This window comes from Hypomesus nipponensis, chromosome 21, assembly GCF_054491055.1.
Source record: "Hypomesus nipponensis isolate SF chromosome 21, ASM5449105v1, whole genome shotgun sequence".
Lineage (NCBI taxonomy): Eukaryota > Metazoa > Chordata > Actinopteri > Osmeriformes > Osmeridae > Hypomesus > Hypomesus nipponensis.
In genome coordinates this window covers 3,081,788-3,099,331 of record NC_140381.1, presented here as the reverse complement: position 1 = coordinate 3,099,331, position 17,544 = coordinate 3,081,788, and the positions used below count along the sequence as shown (strand labels likewise).

The following is a 17,544-nucleotide window of genomic DNA, read 5'->3' as shown; positions in this document are numbered from 1 at the left end:
CTTCATCACATGATAAGAGTTAAAAGGCCGTAGAATGTGGTAGTTTATAGTCTAAGTGTTTTTATTAAGAATGAGAATCTTTGCAGTTTTTTTATATTTATTGATAAATGAACTATGAGTTGACATCAGCAAAACATCAGCAACACAAATGTTTGTGCTTCTGCATGTCCTCTCAGACCCACAACAACAGCAGAGGACTGGAGAAATACTCTACGAGTGCATCTGAGGGAATAAAATAATTCTGAATGACAAACATCAACCCTGAAGACACAGAATATATCTGACAACTGATGACACACGTCTTTTGCAGTCTGCAGTCTGAGTATCAGACCAAGCAATATACTAATTACAGAAATCAATCAATTAACAGATCAACTCATTGATTAATCTATTAAGTTCATTACAAAAATCAATGTTTTTACAGTCTAGAGTCAACAGTCTAAAACTGATAAACATAAATTAACAAAATAAATTGTTATTAACTTCACCATAACACCAAAACTACTTTATCATAAAAACATCTATAAGATACAGAATACATGCGTGATCTTAGCGCAACAAACATTATGTTTCTAAATCAAGATAAGATAACACAATAAAATATTTAATTCAATGTATTACAAGATCTCTGTCCACTAAAGCAAACAGGACTATTGCACCTCCCTCTAACAGGGAAAACAGAAATACAGCTACAGTAAATAAAAATCGTAACAGTCCCAACACCTTCTTGATTTTAAAGATTGTATGGTCGTATTGTGTGTGTGTTCCTTTGTGTTCATGCAGTTTGAGCATATTTGAGTGCTGTCAGTGCTTGGGTTTGGTGACGGTGCTGTAGAGAGCAGAGGGATCCTCAGTGGTCTGAACAGAGACTCTGAACACAGACAACAAGGAACGTCAACACCGTTAGCTTCAACATTTAAAACAGAGTCAGAGATACTGTGTTTGACCTGCTGGAATACTGAATTTCCAGTTGGGATACATAATGTTATATCAATGCAATCCTGTTCCATATGATGTACTGACATGATATGCTCACCGGGGGGCAGGAACAGGCCGGTTGAACTGTACAGCAGCGTACTGCACATCCTCTTCCTGGTTCTGGGGCTGCACTGATTGGTTGTTGGAGTATAGGGGGACGTTCTGGGTCTTGGAGCGAGAGAAGTCGACGCTGGCGTAGTGGACGTCATCATGCTGGCCTGTGTGTGTGTCTGTGTGTGTGTCTGTGTGTGTGTCTGTGTGTGTGTGTGTGTGTGTCTGGACAGCAGGGACAGGGTTCAGGGCGATGGCTGAGGAGTTGTCATACACAGGACCAGAGTCCCCCTGGAGGAGAGAAGAGGTATAAAGAGAAAAACAAACATCATACACAAAGTAGTCCAACCTCCTGCCTTTCTCCCATACCAGAAACTCTACACACACACACACACACACACACAAACACACACACGCACACACATGCACACACACACACACACCTGTCCATTGTCTGCCGAGGGCCTGGGATCAGTAGAAGGTTTGGCAGACTTCTTTCTCCTGTGAATAAATGGAAAAGAAAAATCTATCACTGTTCTACCTATGCATGGTGAAAATACATCTAAACAAATACAGATCTGTAATAAGGAAGAAACCAAACACTACAGTTGTATTGTTTAGTAGTACACACAGCTATACCCAGTACAACATTACATTTAAAGTCCCTTCCTCACCTGCAGAGGAGGCAGGCAGAGAGGAGGATGACGGCCAGGAGAACAGAGACTGTGGTTCCTGCTGCTGCAGCCTGAGCTGTTGAGATCCCTGAACAACACAACAGGGGAAACCAGGCCTGCACTGTACATCACATGGTGACAAAAACCTTTAGAATGTAGTAAGCCATGGTGGATATGTATTTATTTATATTATTTTCCTACCTGTCCTAGTCAGAGTGATCATTACAACAGAGGAGTTTGTAGCTCCTACTGTATTCCCAGCCTGACAGTAGTATCCTCCACTGTCCTCAGAGCTGATGTTAGTGATGGTGTAGCTCTGTCCAGATGATTTAGATGAGGTGATGTTCTCCTTGTACCAGGTGTATGTCTGCACTGGTGGGTTAGCATCACTGCTGCAGGTCAGAGTCACTGAACTGCCCTCCACTACTTCACCAGAGGGACTGACTGACACTGATACATTCCTTGGCTTATCTGGGGCAATATAGAGTATAGTAGTAATAAAGAGACGAACAGCTTGAAGTTAGAAGACAGGGTTGACTGAGGTCATTTATAAACTCTGGGAGTCTTACATGTGACATTGACAGTCTCTTCAGGAGAGTGGAGATGCTGGTGTTCTGTCACAGCACAGGAGTATCTGCCTGCATCCTCACTGCTGACTGAGTCCAGGTACAGGAGCTTCTGTTGGGTCTCTGGCCTGGTTTGGTTGTTCTTGTACCAGATGTAGGAGGGGTTACCAGTCAGACGACAGGTGGAGCTACAGGTCAGGGTCACCCTCTGTCCCTCCATCACTGTGAACGGAGTCACCTTCACCTGAAGATCTGGGGTCAGAAACAACAGCAGTCATCTAACAGTGATACAAGCCCTGTCCTCAGGTCACAAGGTCAGAGTCTCAGTACAGAACAATGTTCAGCACCACCCCTGTCAGTGACAGCAGAGACTAGTGAGTGACACACTCCAGCTACTGTTGGCTTCTGAGCTCCACACTTAGATCAGCTGCAGTTAGAACACATCAGGAATAAAGGTGTTGTAGACTGCTGGGACAGACTGTAGGAGCTTGATAAAGGATCTATGTTAATGTTTTAAAATACAGTATTTTCCAGATTATAAATTGCATCAGGCAAAAAATGCGTCATGAAGAGGATAAAAACATATATAAGTTGCACTGGACTATAAGTCGCGTTTATCTTAGAAATGTATTTCACATAATGCAAGACCAAGAACAGACATTTAATCTTGAAAGTTATTCATCTACACAATAGCACACAGAACAACGGGCTGAATAGGTGTCCGGTATTTCAGCTACAGCCAGCCAACAAGTCCAACAAGCTAGTTACTGGTAAGCAAGTTCACCAAGCTCTCTATCTCATTCCACATCCCTGAATCCATTGAATCGGGCTGTAGACAGTAATGTTTACTTATTGGTTCATGTCAGTCAGAATGAATTAACATTTAAAAACATGTTAAATTACATATATTTTGATATATAAGTCACACCTGACTATAAATCGCAGGACCAGCAAAAACAAAGAAAAGTGTGACTTATTGTCTGGAAAATACGGTAACTAAACAGTAACATTCAGAATAGACACAGACAGTAGAGTAACACAGTATAACTGTACCTGTAACAGAGAGAGTGACTCCTGGTTCACCCTTCCATTTCCCTTCTGGTTGGTTTGTTATAAACCTGAACTTGTACTTAACAGCATCTTTCTCTCTCAGGTCTGTGATCGTCAGGGTTGCTTCACTCTTGTTATCCCCACGGTACTGCACACGACCTGCATACTCTGGGTCCAGACTCAGGTCCTCTGTACCTTCACCATCCTTCCATGTGGTAAACCACAGTGTTTTAGTGACTGTACCTCTGGGGTAAGTATAGGAGCAGGACAGGTCCACTGATGAGCCTCTCAAGGCACAGACTCTCTGGAGGGTGTAAGTCACTCCCCAGCCAGGCTGACCCAGCACCACTGCAACACAGTCACACATCACCAGCACATTAGAGGAAGCACAAACCCACTTCTCAAATAAAAATGACAAAATGTTCATCAATATACATATATTAAGACATTAATTTTTCTCATTGTTAGATAATGTATTTTTACACAAGTATCAACTGATTACATTTATTTGATTGATAAACCTACTTGGTGATGGTTGAAGTAGACTTTGGACCATCATTCTAATAAGGACTAAGGTTAAAGGTCAAAGTTAAAGAAAGATAAACAAGGTCATAGATACCTGCCACAGAGCAGAGGAAGACCACAAACACACTTCCTGAAGTTCTCAACTCCATATCTGCATCACCACCCTGCAGTCTGACAGACACAACAGAGGTCAACAAAACACACTAATAACTGAATACTTGGTGTTCCTCTAATACAGAATACAGCCTCTCTAACATGCTGTTGAACCCCAGGACTCTGGAGGAGGGGCTTGGACTTCAGCCAATTAGATGCAGAATGGGCGGGATTTACACCATTTTAGATTTAGCTATTGGCTCTCTCCCACCAAACAAGCTCATTACAATACATTGAAAGTGCTGAACCTTCATGAAAGTAAACGCAAACACAGGTGTGATTGGAACTTGTATTTAACTAGTATACAGTATGTATTATCTTCCTATCTATAGCAAGCCTCGTGTTGACAGAATAAAACATCAAACACAGCTATTTACTGCAAAATTTTGACATATTTAAACCTTAATTATTACACATGAAATAACGCAAAAAAGAACAAGGCATTTGTATTTTTAAGATACGTTCACGTCGATGGAACTTACAGAGAGGAAGGGAGGAGGGGGGTTGGTGGACTTGCTGGCAGTGTGTTGTTCTGAACAGTGAGGGTGAAGTCTGTGGTTGATGGTTCTAAGTACTCTAAATAAACAGTAAAGAAGCTCAGAGTACAGCTTCCTTCCTCTTCAGGACATTTACATGCTGTACAAGAATGACTGCTGCGCTGTCAAGAAGGTTTTCCATTTCCTCATTCAAGGATGTCTAATATATTTTGTCTTTTTATAATCCCAAAAGTCAAGTGCTACATTTACTTGCTGCCCAAGCTATTGTTGATGGTTTAAAACAGGGTCTGTCACAAACACACAGGTTGGACAGAGGGAAAGATGGAGATGAGGAGAGAAAGAGAGATAAACAGTGAGAAGGAAATAGTGTGTGTGTGTGAGTGAGAGAGGGAGAAACAGAGAGACAGAGAAGAGAGGTTTGGTCAGTCTTGTGGCTGAAACACAGAGAGCAGAGACAAGCCCCCAGACTGCTGTCTAACCAGAAGGATGCTGTCCTGGGGCCACTTCTAACACTGCATGTGTGTGTGAGGGAAGGGGAACTACAGGGAGAAAGAGAGAGAGAGAGAGAGAGAGAGAGAGAGAGAGAGAGAGAGAGAGAGAGAGAGAGAGAGAGAGAGAGAGAGAGAGAGAGAGAGTGAGAGAGAAATAAATGGGGAGACATGGAGAGAGTAATAGAGAGGGGGAAAGGGGGAGAGTTAGAAAGAGGGAGAGAGATGGGGAGAGAGTTGATATCGGTGCATCCCTAAATGTAATAGTAACACTTAAGTTAAAGACAACATAATATAGCCTTCACATAACAAATACCAAAACAGGGGTTATAAACACTGTGATTTAAGATTGTGGGCTGGGGGTACAAAACCTATCCAACCTGAACACTTATAAATTAATACAAAAATAGCATTTTACATTGTTTATTTGAAGCAATGTCTTAATTGTGGTAGGTAAGATTTTGATTTTTTTTTCAACTGAGTACTGCCTTCTATTTCAACCTCCTACCAGCAGGGGGCAACCACAATGATAGTATTGGAGTGTGCCTACATCTGGTTTGTAGGTGCATTAGATTTACTTCCACTGTTAGCATGTTTCTAACTGTTACATGAACACAAAACTGACTCCTAGCTGTCGTAACAGTCACTGTGACAACAGAAAATAAAAAATAAATCTAATGTGGACCATCAAAACAATCGTACTGATAATGAACATATTTAAATAATTCTTGAAAGGTTTATAATATGTACGTCTATAAAAAAGTGCTTCATAAGCCAACTCTGTACTCATAAAAATAAATGACCAAATATCTCGTAAGATACAGAACTGTGGGTCACCACAAGAGCAACATGATATAACAACTTAAATGTTTACATCTGTATATCTTTTAGCTTACTGCTTTCTGTTAAACAGCATGGAATCAAAATATCCCCATAAGAAAGTGCAGTTTCCTAGAATTGGAGATGCACATTTACCACTGCTATAATACTACACACAGTAAAAAAAAAGTACTATTTTACAATGGTGGATGTAGTGCGGTAAATATGTATGTATGTAAACTTAATTAAGATACTAAAACAGCCAACATAATTGGTTTGTTGAGGTCACACAAATGAACACAAATTCAAGTATTGCGGTAATCTTCTGTTAAAGACCAAAACTGAGTACAAACATTGACTGTAAATAATTATTTTCAGTATTCTCTAAAACAACAAACACAGACATGGGCTAAACTTAATGTTTGGGCAGATCATATTTCACAACACTGTTTACTGTGTGACTGTCAACACAACCTTAAAATATCCCCCATTGTTTGGAAATGTTGTGTCACAAATATCGGAATAGCCACACAGGACAAATGCATTTAAAGCATAAGGTAAAACAATCATTCAAGCATACGTACATCTTTAACTCTAAAAGATAATATTTTAGTAAAAATACTGCAAAGAACACTCTCAGGGAAAAAAAACTGGAATTTACAAACGTCAACCTTTCGTGAGTGTGTGTCGGTATTGCCTTTGTAACTGCATTTTTGGATGTTGGAACTGTGTGTATGTGTTGGAACTGTGTGTATGTGTTGGAACTGTGTGTTTCTATGCATGTGTGTGTGTGTGTGTGTGTGTGTGTGTGGCTGGAGTTCTGAGGCAGTTGTGTTCAGTGCTACAGAGCCTGTAGAAACACAGCCTTTATCATTCTATACAAATACATTTGATTTGATTTATCATTCTGGAGAAAAAACCACCTGCTGCTCATCATTTTAAAAGCAGGAATTCAATCCCTCAATCTTGGTCTGTAGGGCCCTTAACCTACATGTACTTAATTAGTTGGCATGTTCTCCACATATTGCCTAAGGTGACAGTTTGATGAAAATGAAGTTTTTTGTATCAATATCTGTACATGTTGGTTTAGGTAAATCTTCATCCCGTTAAATGACCTAGTCTGTTGCATATGAACAACAGGAACATGTGTCTCTCAAAAACAGAAAAGTGTTTCCAAACTGACAGGCGCTGTATAGATCATCAAAGAACTCAGCAAGAGAGAGAGAGAGCTTCCTGTTCCTCACCATGGAGGAAGTTCACAAGTACAACAAAATCTAATCGATCACTGGAACAAACGCACCACCCATTGAAATCTTTGACCAAGCAGAGGACCATATCCACTCCCAGCCCAGTAAAACCTGGTTATATTCCAGCCAGGCATGGTTACCCTACATTCCTCTCATCTAGTCTTGATCACAACACCCTGATTCTAGCTGTTAGGAAACTGCGATTTAGGCCGAGTTAGTCTTTTTTTTAATAGATGCACAAAAAAAGAAGATCTGTTTGAGGTCGTTGGAGAGGACCTGGTCTGAGGGAGGCGTGTGTGGGGGGGTCACGCTCCGGCGATCTGCCCGTGAACACGGAAACGGTACACGCATGTGTACTCCACGTGACCCCAGTTGCTAAGGATACGGAGCTCCACAAAACGATGAACAGCCCCGCTTTGATCCTGAGGAGGACAGGGGAGAGAGAGGAAGAGAGATTGTGAGAGAGTTTTTCCATAGAAGACAGAGGTACTGTAGAATACGTAAGTGAGCACTGTGAAGGATGCACTCTGGCAGTGTTGAGACAGGCCCCGGGTGATTTACTGGCAGCTTGAAGGTCTGGGTGGGTTCTCCATCCTGGTCGTAAGTGAACTTCCCCAACAGATTCCCCTCCTCAGAGTCAGTGGACATACCCTAAGAGACAAAGAGAAAGGGGTGAGAGAGAGAGACAGAGAGAGAAGGGTGAGGGGGGAGGGAGAAACAGAGAGAGAGGGGTGAGGGGGGAGGGAGAGACAGAGAGAGAGGGGTGAGGGGGGAGGGAAAAACAGAGAGAGAGGGGTGAGGGGGGAGGGAGAGACAGAGAGACAGGGGTGAGGGAGAGACAGAGACAGAGGGGTGAGGGGGGAGGGAGAGACAGAGAGACAGGGGTGAGGGAGAGACAGAGACAGAGGGGTGAGGGGGGAGGGAGAGACAGAGAGACAGGGGTGAGGGAGAGACAGAGACAGAGGGGTGAGGGGGGAGGGAGAGACAGAGAGAGAGGGGTGAGGGGGGAGGGAGAGACAGAGAGACAGGGGTGAGGGAGAGACAGAGACAGAGGGGTGAGGGGGGAGGGAGAGAGGGTTGGGGAGAGAGAGAGACAAACACGTCAGAGAGAATCAACAACTCTGATTGAAGGTGTCTTCATACAAAGCCTCTTGCTTCCATTCCTAAATCCCAACCAAGCCAGGACCGATCCCAGGGTTCAAAGGTCACAGCACTACTCACATAAACCTCAACCCCAGGGTTCAAAGGTCGCAGCACTATTCACATAAACCTCAACCCCAGGGTTCAAAGGTCACAGCACTATTCACATAAACCTCAACCCCAGGGTTCAAAGGTCACAGCACTACTCACATAAACCTCAAAGTCTCGAGGCGCGCTGTCGATGCGCCCGGTGGGTGAGTTGCATCGTGGGAGGTGGTCCAGGGTGACATGAGTGATGCGGACGGGGTGAGACAGGGAGAGGACCAGGGTACCCTGCACGCCATGGAACGCCCAGCACTTCCCCGGCAACAGCACCTGGTTACCCTGGAGACGGGTGGGTGGTTGGTGTTTGAAAAGGGTCGTCAAGATCGACAAACAGACAGTCGAAGGAGTAAAGAAGTAAAGAAGGACATTGTAGGTGAGACAGTGAATGACAAACACATAACACAGTGAGACAGAGAAAGAGAGAATGAGAAGTGAGAAAGAAAGCTAGAAAGAGAGAGAGAGAACAAAATACAGACGGATGGAGGGAGGGAGAGACAGAGAAAGAGAGACATAGAGAGAGAGAGGGAGAGAGAGACAAAGAGAGAGAGAGAGATAGGTGTACCTGTATGACGGTGCGGGGGCTCTCTGAAGGGTACCACAGGGGAAAACCAAACAGAGTAACACACGCTGACCTGGTCCTGTAGGTCTCTGAACACCTGGTGCTGATCACACTGGCCCCTACACACACACACACAGTTTGGAGATGACAGTTACTGTCGAGGTACGTTGTTATTCCCATGTGACATGGACCAATCAGAACACGGGAGAGAAGTGGTGATGTCACTAACCTTGGGTCTCCAGAGCAAAGTCAGCCATCCTATCAGCCAGGGGGCCACAGTCCTTACAGCTGGACACAGGCTGGGTCTGCCTCACATACATCTGCTGGTCCTAACACACACACACACACACACACATACACACATGCACACAGACACACAAGGAGAAGAGATGTGTTTTCTCCTTCTGTCCATTCTCTGTACTCTGTCGCTAAAATTAGTTCTCCATGGCCTTAACTTTCTCTCCTCCCGCCTCCTCTCCCCTCCCTCTAACTCCTCCCCTCCCTCCCATCATCTCCTCCCCACCCCCACCCCCACCTCTATCCTCCCTCCTCCTCTCCCCTCCCTCTAACTCCTCCCCTCCCTCCCATCATCTCCTCCTCACCCCCACCCTCTCCTCTCCTCCCTCTCCTCTCCCCTCCCTCTAACTCCTCCCCTCCCTCCCATCATCTCCTCCTCACCCCCACCTCTCCTCCCTCTCCTCTCCCCTCCCTCTAACTCCTCCCCTCCCTCCCATCATCTCCTCCTCACCCTCTCCTCTCCTCCCTCTCCTCTCCCCTCCCTCTAACTCCTCCCCTCCCTCCCATCATCTCCTCCTCACCCCCACCTCTCCTCCCTCTCCCCTCCTCCCTCTCCTCTCCTCTCCTCCCTCTCCTCCCCACCCCCACCTCTCCTCCCTCTCCCCTCCTCCCTCTCCCCTCACCTTGACCCTGTCACTGAACCACTTTTCCAAGGCCAGTTTCAGCTCAGGGGTCAGCTCGTTGCTAGGGGCGGCGGCGGGCGTTTCCGGGCAAGGGGCTGGAGGCGGGGCCATCTTAATGGAGGACAGCTCCTGCTCCAGCTGACAGGAAACAGGAAGGGGATTCAGTCCCACGTTCAAATGCAGAAAACTTTATCGAGTTTTGGAAGTGGATCAGCGGGTAGATTTTAATACACATGGTAACCTTGTCTGAACCGTGTTTATGAACTGTATTCGTGTGTGTATTGTGGTGTGTGTATGTGTGTACCTTAGTGGTGCATGTGTGTGTGTATGTGAACCTTGGTGGTGTGTGTATGTGTGTGTGTACCTTGGTAGTGTGTGTATGTGTGTACCTTAGTGGGGCATGTGTGTGTGTATATGTGTAACTTAGTGGGGCGTGTGTGTGTGTGTACTTTAGTTGGGCGTGTGTGTGTGTGTGTGTAACTTAGTGGGGCATGTGTGTGTGTGTGTGTGTGTGTGTACCTTGGTGGTGTGTGAGAGCTGCTTCTCCAGTCTCTGCATGAGTCCTGAGGTGACAGAGTGTGTGTCGCTCTGCAGGTCTCTGATCTGCCAGCTGAGCCCTGACACCTCCTGGTCCAGACGCACGTTCTGCTGAGACACAACACTGCACACACACACACACACACACACAATTATATAATACTACACAAAGTCTGCTAGTGTAAATCTGTATAGGCTTCCTTATAACCTGGCATCTTTTATGTGGCATCTCTTGTGTGACCGTTGGTCAAACAAAACAATCTTTGTTTTTGTTTGTACCAGGTTATAAAACATGACATATGTCATGTCACCATGCCAACCAGCTGGAGAGTCTCACCTCTCCACTCTTTGACTGATGCTTCTGATGTCTGTCTGCAGTCTTAGCTCCACCTGCAGGAGGGAGGAGGAAAAAAGCAGAAAATAAAAATAAAAATGTAAAGCTAATGTCGGCTGTAGACATGGGCGGTGTATTTGAAGTTTCATTCAGTAAAATGCTGACTGCTCTACCACAACAATGATATGGTTGGTTAGTTTCACAGTCTATACAGATGGTTGACTTCCTGTTTAGCTGACAGGAAGTCGGGATAGAGCAGGAGCGGGACTGTGTCTCACCTCAGAAACCAGCCTCTGCTGTTTCAGCTCCATGTCTCTCTGCAGAGAGCACACACACACACACACACACACACACACACACACACACAGTCAGAGAAACCACCACCATGCTCTTGAGGTCCTGAGTTGATCTTAGCAGTGGTGCCCACCCTCCCTCCCCTCCTCTCCCACCCTCCCTCCCCTCCTCTCCCACCCTCCCTCCCCTCCTCTCCCACCCTCCCCTCTCCCACCCTCCCTCCCCTCCTCTCCCACCCTCCCCTCCTCTCCCACCCTCCCCTCCTCTCCCACCCTCCCTCCCCTCCTCTCCCACCCTCCCCTCTCCCACCCTCCCTCCCCTCCTCTCCCACCCTCCCTCCCTCCCCTCCTCTCCCACCCTCCCTCCCCTCCTCTCCCACCCTCCCTCCCCTCCTCTCCCACCCTCCCTCCCCTCCTCTCCTCTCCCACCCTCCCCTCTCCCACCCTCCCTCCTCTCCCTCCCTCCCCTCCTTTCCCTCCCTCCCCTCCTCTTCCACCCTCCCTCCCCTCCTCTCCCACCCTCCCCTCTCCCACCCTCCTCTCCTCCCCACCCACCCTCCCCCACATGTAATAAGTCTTACCAGTAGCTTTTGCATCTTTTCTTCAATAGCTAAGTTCAGTCTGGAATCTCTCTCCTGGACAGAGAGAAGACAGGAGGCGGGGGGGGGGGGGGGGGGGAGACATGATCACAAAAAGGAGTAAAGAGACAGGTGAGGTGGAGAGAAAGAGGTGAGGTAGAGAGAGAGAGAGAGAGAGAGGTGAGGTAGGGAGAAAGAGAGGTAGAGAGAGGGGAGGAGAATGAGAGAGATTAAACACAATTGTCTTTTCAAAATTGCTTTTAAGGTGCACATTCTGGTGTTTGTAGAGTTCAGCCAGCAGGCCCTACCATGGTTCTAGGGGGCGGAGGGATGATGGGAGGGGTCGTCATGACAGGCTGGTTCACCTTCATTAACAGGTTCTGAGTCATCGAGGTCATGATGGGTAGCATGCACCACACACCTGAGGAGAGGAAGGAGGAGGGAAGGAGAGAGGGGAGGGGACGAGAGAGGGGACGAGAGGAGAGAGGGGAGGAGAGGGGAGGGGGGAGGGGAGGAGAGGAGAGAGGGGAGGAGAGAGGGAGACGATGAATGGCTGTTGGTGCGCTTGATCAAACTGGTGTTCTACGATGTGTGGAGGCTGTGAGGAAGGCACACTCACCAAAGGTCAGGAGGACGAGGATGAGGAGGACCAGAACAGCCTTCCTCACTTCAGGAGCAAACAGCACACCTGCTATAGGTGACCGACATAGAAAAAACTGTTAACGTCAAGCTTACAAGGAGGTCTAATTGAGTGGATGAAGCTAATACTAACCATCCACATTAAGTAAGTTGATGAAGCTAATGCTAACTATCCACATTAAGTGAGTTGATGAAGGTAATGCTATCTATCCACATTAAATGAGTTGATGAAGCTAATGCTAAGAACCTATGTTGACGATTGGATGAAGCTAATGCTAAGGAGCAGGGGGACTGTTTTCACCTGAAGAGCAGGTGCTGTGTTTGCTGTTGGGTGCAGGAGGAGACTGGGGCACGCCTGCAAAACACAAACACCATCCGCTCTCACAAGCTGCAGCATGAAACCAGCAGACCAATAAACCACACACACACACACAGTCAGATGTCTTTATCACCACACACACACACACACAAACAGTCACACACACAAAGGAACTCAGATGTCCTTATCACATCACACACACACACACGCCCTACACTACTCACGTCTGTCGTAGCTGTCTGTCCCAGAGCTGGTGATGGTGGCCGTGTTGCTGCAAAGCCCCTCAGACGACGAATACCCCGAGCTCTCCACTCCGCCCTGGAGCTTTTCCCGGAGGAGGCTGCCTCGGCCGGAGAGCACCCCAGGAGAGGGGCTCTGTCTGTGGGCTCGGGTCAGGCCCAGGACGGGGCCGGGGGTTGGGGCTGGAGATAGCACGGGGAGGTGGGTGGGGGCTGGGGTGGAGCTGGGGCAAGCCCACATGGTCTGTTTGCGCTGGGCCTCCCTCAGGGCTGGGGCCATGCCTGGGGGGAGGGAGGGGGAGGAATAAAGGGAGGAGGAGAAATTGAGAGAAAGAAACCGAGAAAGATAGAGAAAAAGTGAGAAAAAAAAGTGAGAGAGAAAATGAAAAATGTAAGGACATTGAGTCACAAACACAGCAATGAACATCAACATGTCACAAGACAAAGTGAAGTCATCCATACCAATGTACTCTTCGGCGTTTGTGATTGGCTCATTGAGAGCGGTGCTGCTGACCGTGCTGGCTACGCTATTGGCACGACTGGAGGTGCGAGAGGCTGTCTTACGACCCCCCGTTCTCTTCTTAAATACCCTGAGAGAAAGAGAGAGAGAGGAAGAGAGGAGTGAGACGGGAAGAGAGAGAGACAGAGAGGAAGAGAGGAGCGAGACAGGAAGAGAGAGAGAGACATAGAGGAAGAGAGGAGCGAGACAGGAAGAGAGAGAGAGACATAGAGGAAGAGAGGAGCGAGACAGGAAGAGAGAGACAGACAGAGAGGAAGAGAAGAGCGAGACAGGAAGAGAGAGAGAGACAGAGAGGAAGAGAGGAGCGAGACAGGAAGAGAGAGAGACAGAGAGGAAGACAGGAGATCGAGAGAAGGAAGAGAGAGAGGGTAAAGAATACAGGTTTAAATACAGGAGAAGTTTAGAAAAGAGTTACACCAGCATGTGAAGTTCGAGACGCGCACACACACACACACACACACACACAGTGTTACCTGACTGGGCTCTCCCGGTACGACACACTGGTGACTGTGCTGCTGTCTGAGTCTTCGTCTGACTGGTAGTACCCACCTGTCACTAGGCGGGCACTCCGACGAGACATGACTGAGAGAGAGAGAGAGAGAGAGAGAGAGAGAGAGAGAGAGAGAGAGAGAGAGAGAGAGAGAGAGAGAGAGAGAGAGAGGAGAGAGTGAGAGAGAGAGAGAGAGAGAGAGAGAGAGAGTGAGAGAGAGAGAGAGAGAGAGAGAGAGGGGGGGGGGGAGAGAGTTATATTTTAAAACTTAAATGTTACAAGTATAAACATATAAGAGATTAATATCTCCAAAAATGTAACCAGTTCATTGAAAACTATGCAGAGCTTATTGTAAACGAGAAATTAAGGATATCTCTGGGCGAAGAGCCTACAGCAAGTCTTGCCGCTAGATATGTACCTCAATGTCACAACCTGAGGGAGGGTGAATCAACCTTGTGTGATTGTTAAAACCTTTCTGTATCTTAACATGCATTTATCACTTTTCTACAGTCAACTGTAACTTCTACTGTCAACTTACTATGCTACTGTTATTTTGTTATATTATTATTGTTAGACTACAAAAAATATAAAAAAATATAAAATATATATATTTATTATATTGTCCCTTCAATATGGACTGCTTTGGCAATATTGCTCAACCCGAACAGTCACGCCAATAATGCATTCTGAAATGATATAGTTATTTTACGACAGTAAAAGTGAGAAATAAGACAGCAGTGAGACTTAGAGACAGAGAGGTTATTTTACCACAGTAAGAGTGAGAGATAAGACAGCAGTGACACTGAAACTGTAAAATGTGTTCTTAAAAACAGGCCACAGGCACACCACAAAAGTAAACGTTGTAATAACATTGACACTGACAGGGCTGTTTCAGTGACAGACCAAAATATACTCTGCTGCTGTTGCTAGGGAGTTTTGGTATTGAGGACGGTGACCAGGAAGTGAAAGATGCTAGTAGCGGTTAGCTATACTACTGTCCTTTAGACACAGGACATGAGTACAGTTCACTTCCTGGTTGGGGTTGGAGGTTCTGCTAGCATCTGAAAGCTATGTAGCCCTGAATACAGGAAGTGATGTAAAGAAGACAGTTCGCTGGGCTGGGACGCCGTTTCTTAGAGGCTACGTGTGTGTGCGCTCTCCTACAACACTGACAGGATGTGTGTGTGTGTGTGTGTGTGTGTGTTGCATGCAAATTCTGAGGTAAAGGGATGTGTAAAAATGTACAGTGCCTTGAGTCAACTAGCAGTGATCAGTTTTTGTACATTATTGTTAGATTAAATTTTACACAGTTCCTGTGCTCTGGATTTGAGGAGGGGTGGGGAGGAGGGAGAGAGGGAGGCAGGCCAAAGGAGTGTAATCACAGTGTCAACAACAGCTTGAGATAAAGACAAAGTCAAAAGATAATTGTGCAGGCCAGACAAGGCTTGCATACCCACGGAAACACACACAAAGGGAGTGAAGCTAGGCGTGGCGGGCACAGAGACTGATATGAGTCAACCCTTCTGACACACCATCCCTCCTCTCTTTCTCTCTTCTTCATCTCCCTCTCCTTCCTTTGGAGCAGCGGTGTGGTCTCTCTCTCTGTAACCCCCCCTCCCCTCCCCTCCCTCTCTCGCTCCATATATCGGCTGCGTTCTAGCGACGCTAAGCATTGCTGTGTGGCCCAGAGGTAGACGAGAGACAGTCTCAAGTTGCAAAAGTTTGTTTGTCCCCTCTCCTTTCTCCTCCCTCCCCTCTCCTCCCTCCCTCCCTCCCATCTCCTCTCTCCCCTCCCTCCCCTCTCTCCTCCCCTATCCTCTCTTCTCCCTCCCCTCTCCTCTCTTCTCCCTCCCCTCTCCTCCCTCCCTTCTCCTCCCTCCCCTCTCCTTTCTCCTCCCCTCTCCTCTCTTCTCCCTCCCTTCCCCTCCCCTCCCCTCTCTTCTCCCTCCCATCCTCCCCTCCCCTGTATTGAAACACACCAGGTCCACCTGGTCCCATCATCCTCATCCAATTAGGAGGTTAAGAAGTGGGTAGCTTATGGGCCTCACGTGTGTGTTAAGAGAGAAAGTCTGCATGCAAGACTGTGTGTGTGTGTATATTCTTGCATGGTTTCTGTGTGTGTGTGTGTATGCTGCCTGTAGCCTTTTGCACAGGAGAGGAGGAAGACCCTTGGAGAAGGCCTGGTGTCTTTAATCGCCATAGCTACTGGATCGTTAAACTGAGGGGTGAAATGATGGAGAGAACGTTTTGGGAAGGGAAAGGGAGAGAGAGAGAGAGAGAGAGAGAGAGAGAGAGAGAGAGAGAGAGGGGGGGGGGTATAGAAGGAATGAGAGAAAGAGTGTGTGTAAGTGGGTAAAATGCTGAGCCAGCATGAGAAGCTGTTTCCAGTAGGAACGAAGGGATTTGAAAGAATTATGGTACAATAGGTTCCAAGTCTCTAGCCTTAAAGCTACTTAGCATGCCAGAGACAAGAAAATGTCTTTCCGAACAAGCTACGGATCTGTGCTGATTTATAGTGACGATACGTTCACGGGGTTGTCAGAACACGTTTGGGTTGTCATCGGACAACAAAAACATACACCATAATCTGCCTTTCTGAAGAGCTCCAGCAAAGTGTTCTTACACTTACAGTAGAGTTAGACCGTACAACGTTGACATCAAAAATACATGGCTAGCTAACGGGAAAGAGGCATAGTAACAAACTTGGACAAAACTAAGGGAGGACAGTCTGTCCTTACTTACCTCCCTTTTTAGGTCAGATTTAGGACAGGGGGCGAGTCACAAGAACCAGAAGTCTAGCTGTCAAATATGCGATAGGCTACCGCCTTGAACGTTCATCGATAATCCGCTACAAGCACGAATAGATCACACAACGACACGCTTAAACGGTATTTAAATTCCTTCCAATTCTTTGTGTCTCTCCGTTTTTTTGGATATCGGTTAATGCCCTGAACAGACAAGAAGAACAGGCTTCATATACGTGTTGCGCACAAGAATGCCAAGGGTCGAGTATGCGATGTGGTGACAGTTTGGGGTGGCAGCAGGGGCGCTGACAGTTGGTGAAACACACTCCTCCTCTTTTGGCTGTCTTGATGCGGTTCCTTATGTTTGGACAGTCGGACACAAAAACATTACAAAGGCGCCCTCTGGCGTTCATACTGCAATTCTACAACCACACCACGGACCACGTGATCAGTCGTTCCAGTTTTTTTTTACTAATTAATAACTTGTATATCAAACCCAAACCCCCGAACTTCCTGAAGTCTGATTTGAAGACCAGTTGAAATGTGTACATTTTCCTTTTATGTCCAATTAAATACTCGTGTTAGTTACCTCGTGTTCTGTTCCACAGAAACGGTTTGTGGTTGTAGTCGACTGTCGATCTCAGTAGGTCAAGCTATGTTTGAAGCGGTGAAATGTCTGCCGTAAAACTCTGATCTAGTCTAGGAAATGTTTGGTTATGTGACATTATTATGTACGTGCCGCTTTGACGTCATAATCAATGCGAGTGTCAACGCAACGATAACAATTAGTCACATAATGTACAGTAAAGTATCAATCAACATGTCACATATTCTGTAGTTTAAAACATTAACACCAGGTGGCGTTAGGAACCATTTTATCACCCTTCTGATCTCTAATCCTGGAGACCGGCCTCTGGTCCTCTCTTATCTACAGACTCCAAATATAAACACGAAGGACAGTGAAATAAACAAACAAATAACCACATGAAGTTGTGTCCTTGGGCAAGGCACTTCACCCTACTTGCCTCGGGGGAAAGTCCCTGTATTTACTGTAAGTAGCTCTGGATAAGAGCGTCTGC

The 17,544-nt window shown here is 46.5% G+C and overlaps 2 protein-coding genes across 4 annotated transcripts; both read right to left on the bottom strand.

The window, feature by feature from the left end:
* Positions 1-79: 79 nt before the first annotated feature.
* Positions 80-5,033, bottom strand: LOC146237464 (B-cell receptor CD22-like). The gene is made up of 8 exons (XM_084685549.1): positions 3,939-5,033; positions 3,323-3,667; positions 2,273-2,521; positions 1,905-2,174; positions 1,704-1,791; positions 1,473-1,530; positions 1,037-1,320; positions 80-871 (listed from the first exon to the last, which is right to left on the bottom strand). Exons 1-8 carry the CDS (start codon positions 3,991-3,993, stop codon positions 805-807), a joined length of 1,416 nt encoding a protein of 471 aa, XP_084541675.1. The 5' UTR covers positions 3,994-5,033; the 3' UTR covers positions 80-804.
* A 356-nt stretch (positions 5,034-5,389) lies between these two features.
* LOC146237463 (uncharacterized) lies at positions 5,390-17,160 on the bottom strand. 3 transcript variants are annotated; one of them, XM_084685512.1, is made up of 17 exons: positions 17,055-17,160; positions 13,705-13,813; positions 13,174-13,301; positions 12,697-12,993; positions 12,455-12,508; positions 12,134-12,205; positions 11,823-11,935; positions 11,518-11,571; positions 10,922-10,960; positions 10,647-10,699; positions 10,292-10,433; positions 9,773-9,910; positions 9,082-9,181; positions 8,856-8,971; positions 8,399-8,572; positions 7,610-7,699; positions 5,390-7,470 (listed from the first exon to the last, which is right to left on the bottom strand). In XM_084685512.1, the coding sequence occupies exons 2-17, from the start codon at positions 13,809-13,811 to the stop codon at positions 7,354-7,356; spliced, it is 1,794 nt and encodes a 597-aa protein (XP_084541638.1). In that variant the 5' UTR covers positions 13,812-13,813; positions 17,055-17,160; the 3' UTR covers positions 5,390-7,353. The 3 variants fall into 3 exon arrangements, with proteins under 3 accessions (XP_084541638.1, XP_084541637.1, XP_084541639.1); XM_084685511.1 differs by lacking the exon at positions 17,055-17,160 and adding an exon at positions 16,464-16,814; XM_084685513.1 differs by lacking the exon at positions 17,055-17,160 and adding an exon at positions 16,464-16,814 and having other exon boundaries at positions 12,134-12,202.
* Between the last annotated feature and the right edge of the window lie 384 nt (positions 17,161-17,544).

Excerpts from the sequence above, each read along its gene's own strand:
- LOC146237464 (XM_084685549.1), bottom strand. The coding sequence starts at position 3,993 with ATGGAGTTGAGAACTTCAGGAAGTGTGTTTGTGGTCTTCCTCTGCTCT. Across the intron at positions 1,792-1,904 it reads GATCACTCTGACTAGGACAG|GGATCTCAACAGCTCAGGCT; the intron begins GTAGGAAAATAA and ends TGTGTTGTTCAG. Across the intron at positions 872-1,036 it reads CGGCCTGTTCCTGCCCCCCG|AGTCTCTGTTCAGACCACTG; the intron begins GTGAGCATATCA and ends GTCTGTGTTCAG.
- LOC146237463 (XM_084685512.1), bottom strand. The coding sequence starts at position 13,811 with ATGTCTCGTCGGAGTGCCCGCCTAGTGACAGGTGGGTACTACCAGTCA. Across the intron at positions 12,509-12,696 it reads GACAGACAGCTACGACAGAC|GCGTGCCCCAGTCTCCTCCT; the intron begins GTGAGTAGTGTA and ends TGTGTTTTGCAG. Across the intron at positions 8,972-9,081 it reads CTTTGCTCTGGAGACCCAAG|GGGCCAGTGTGATCAGCACC; the intron begins GTTAGTGACATC and ends GTGTGTGTGTAG.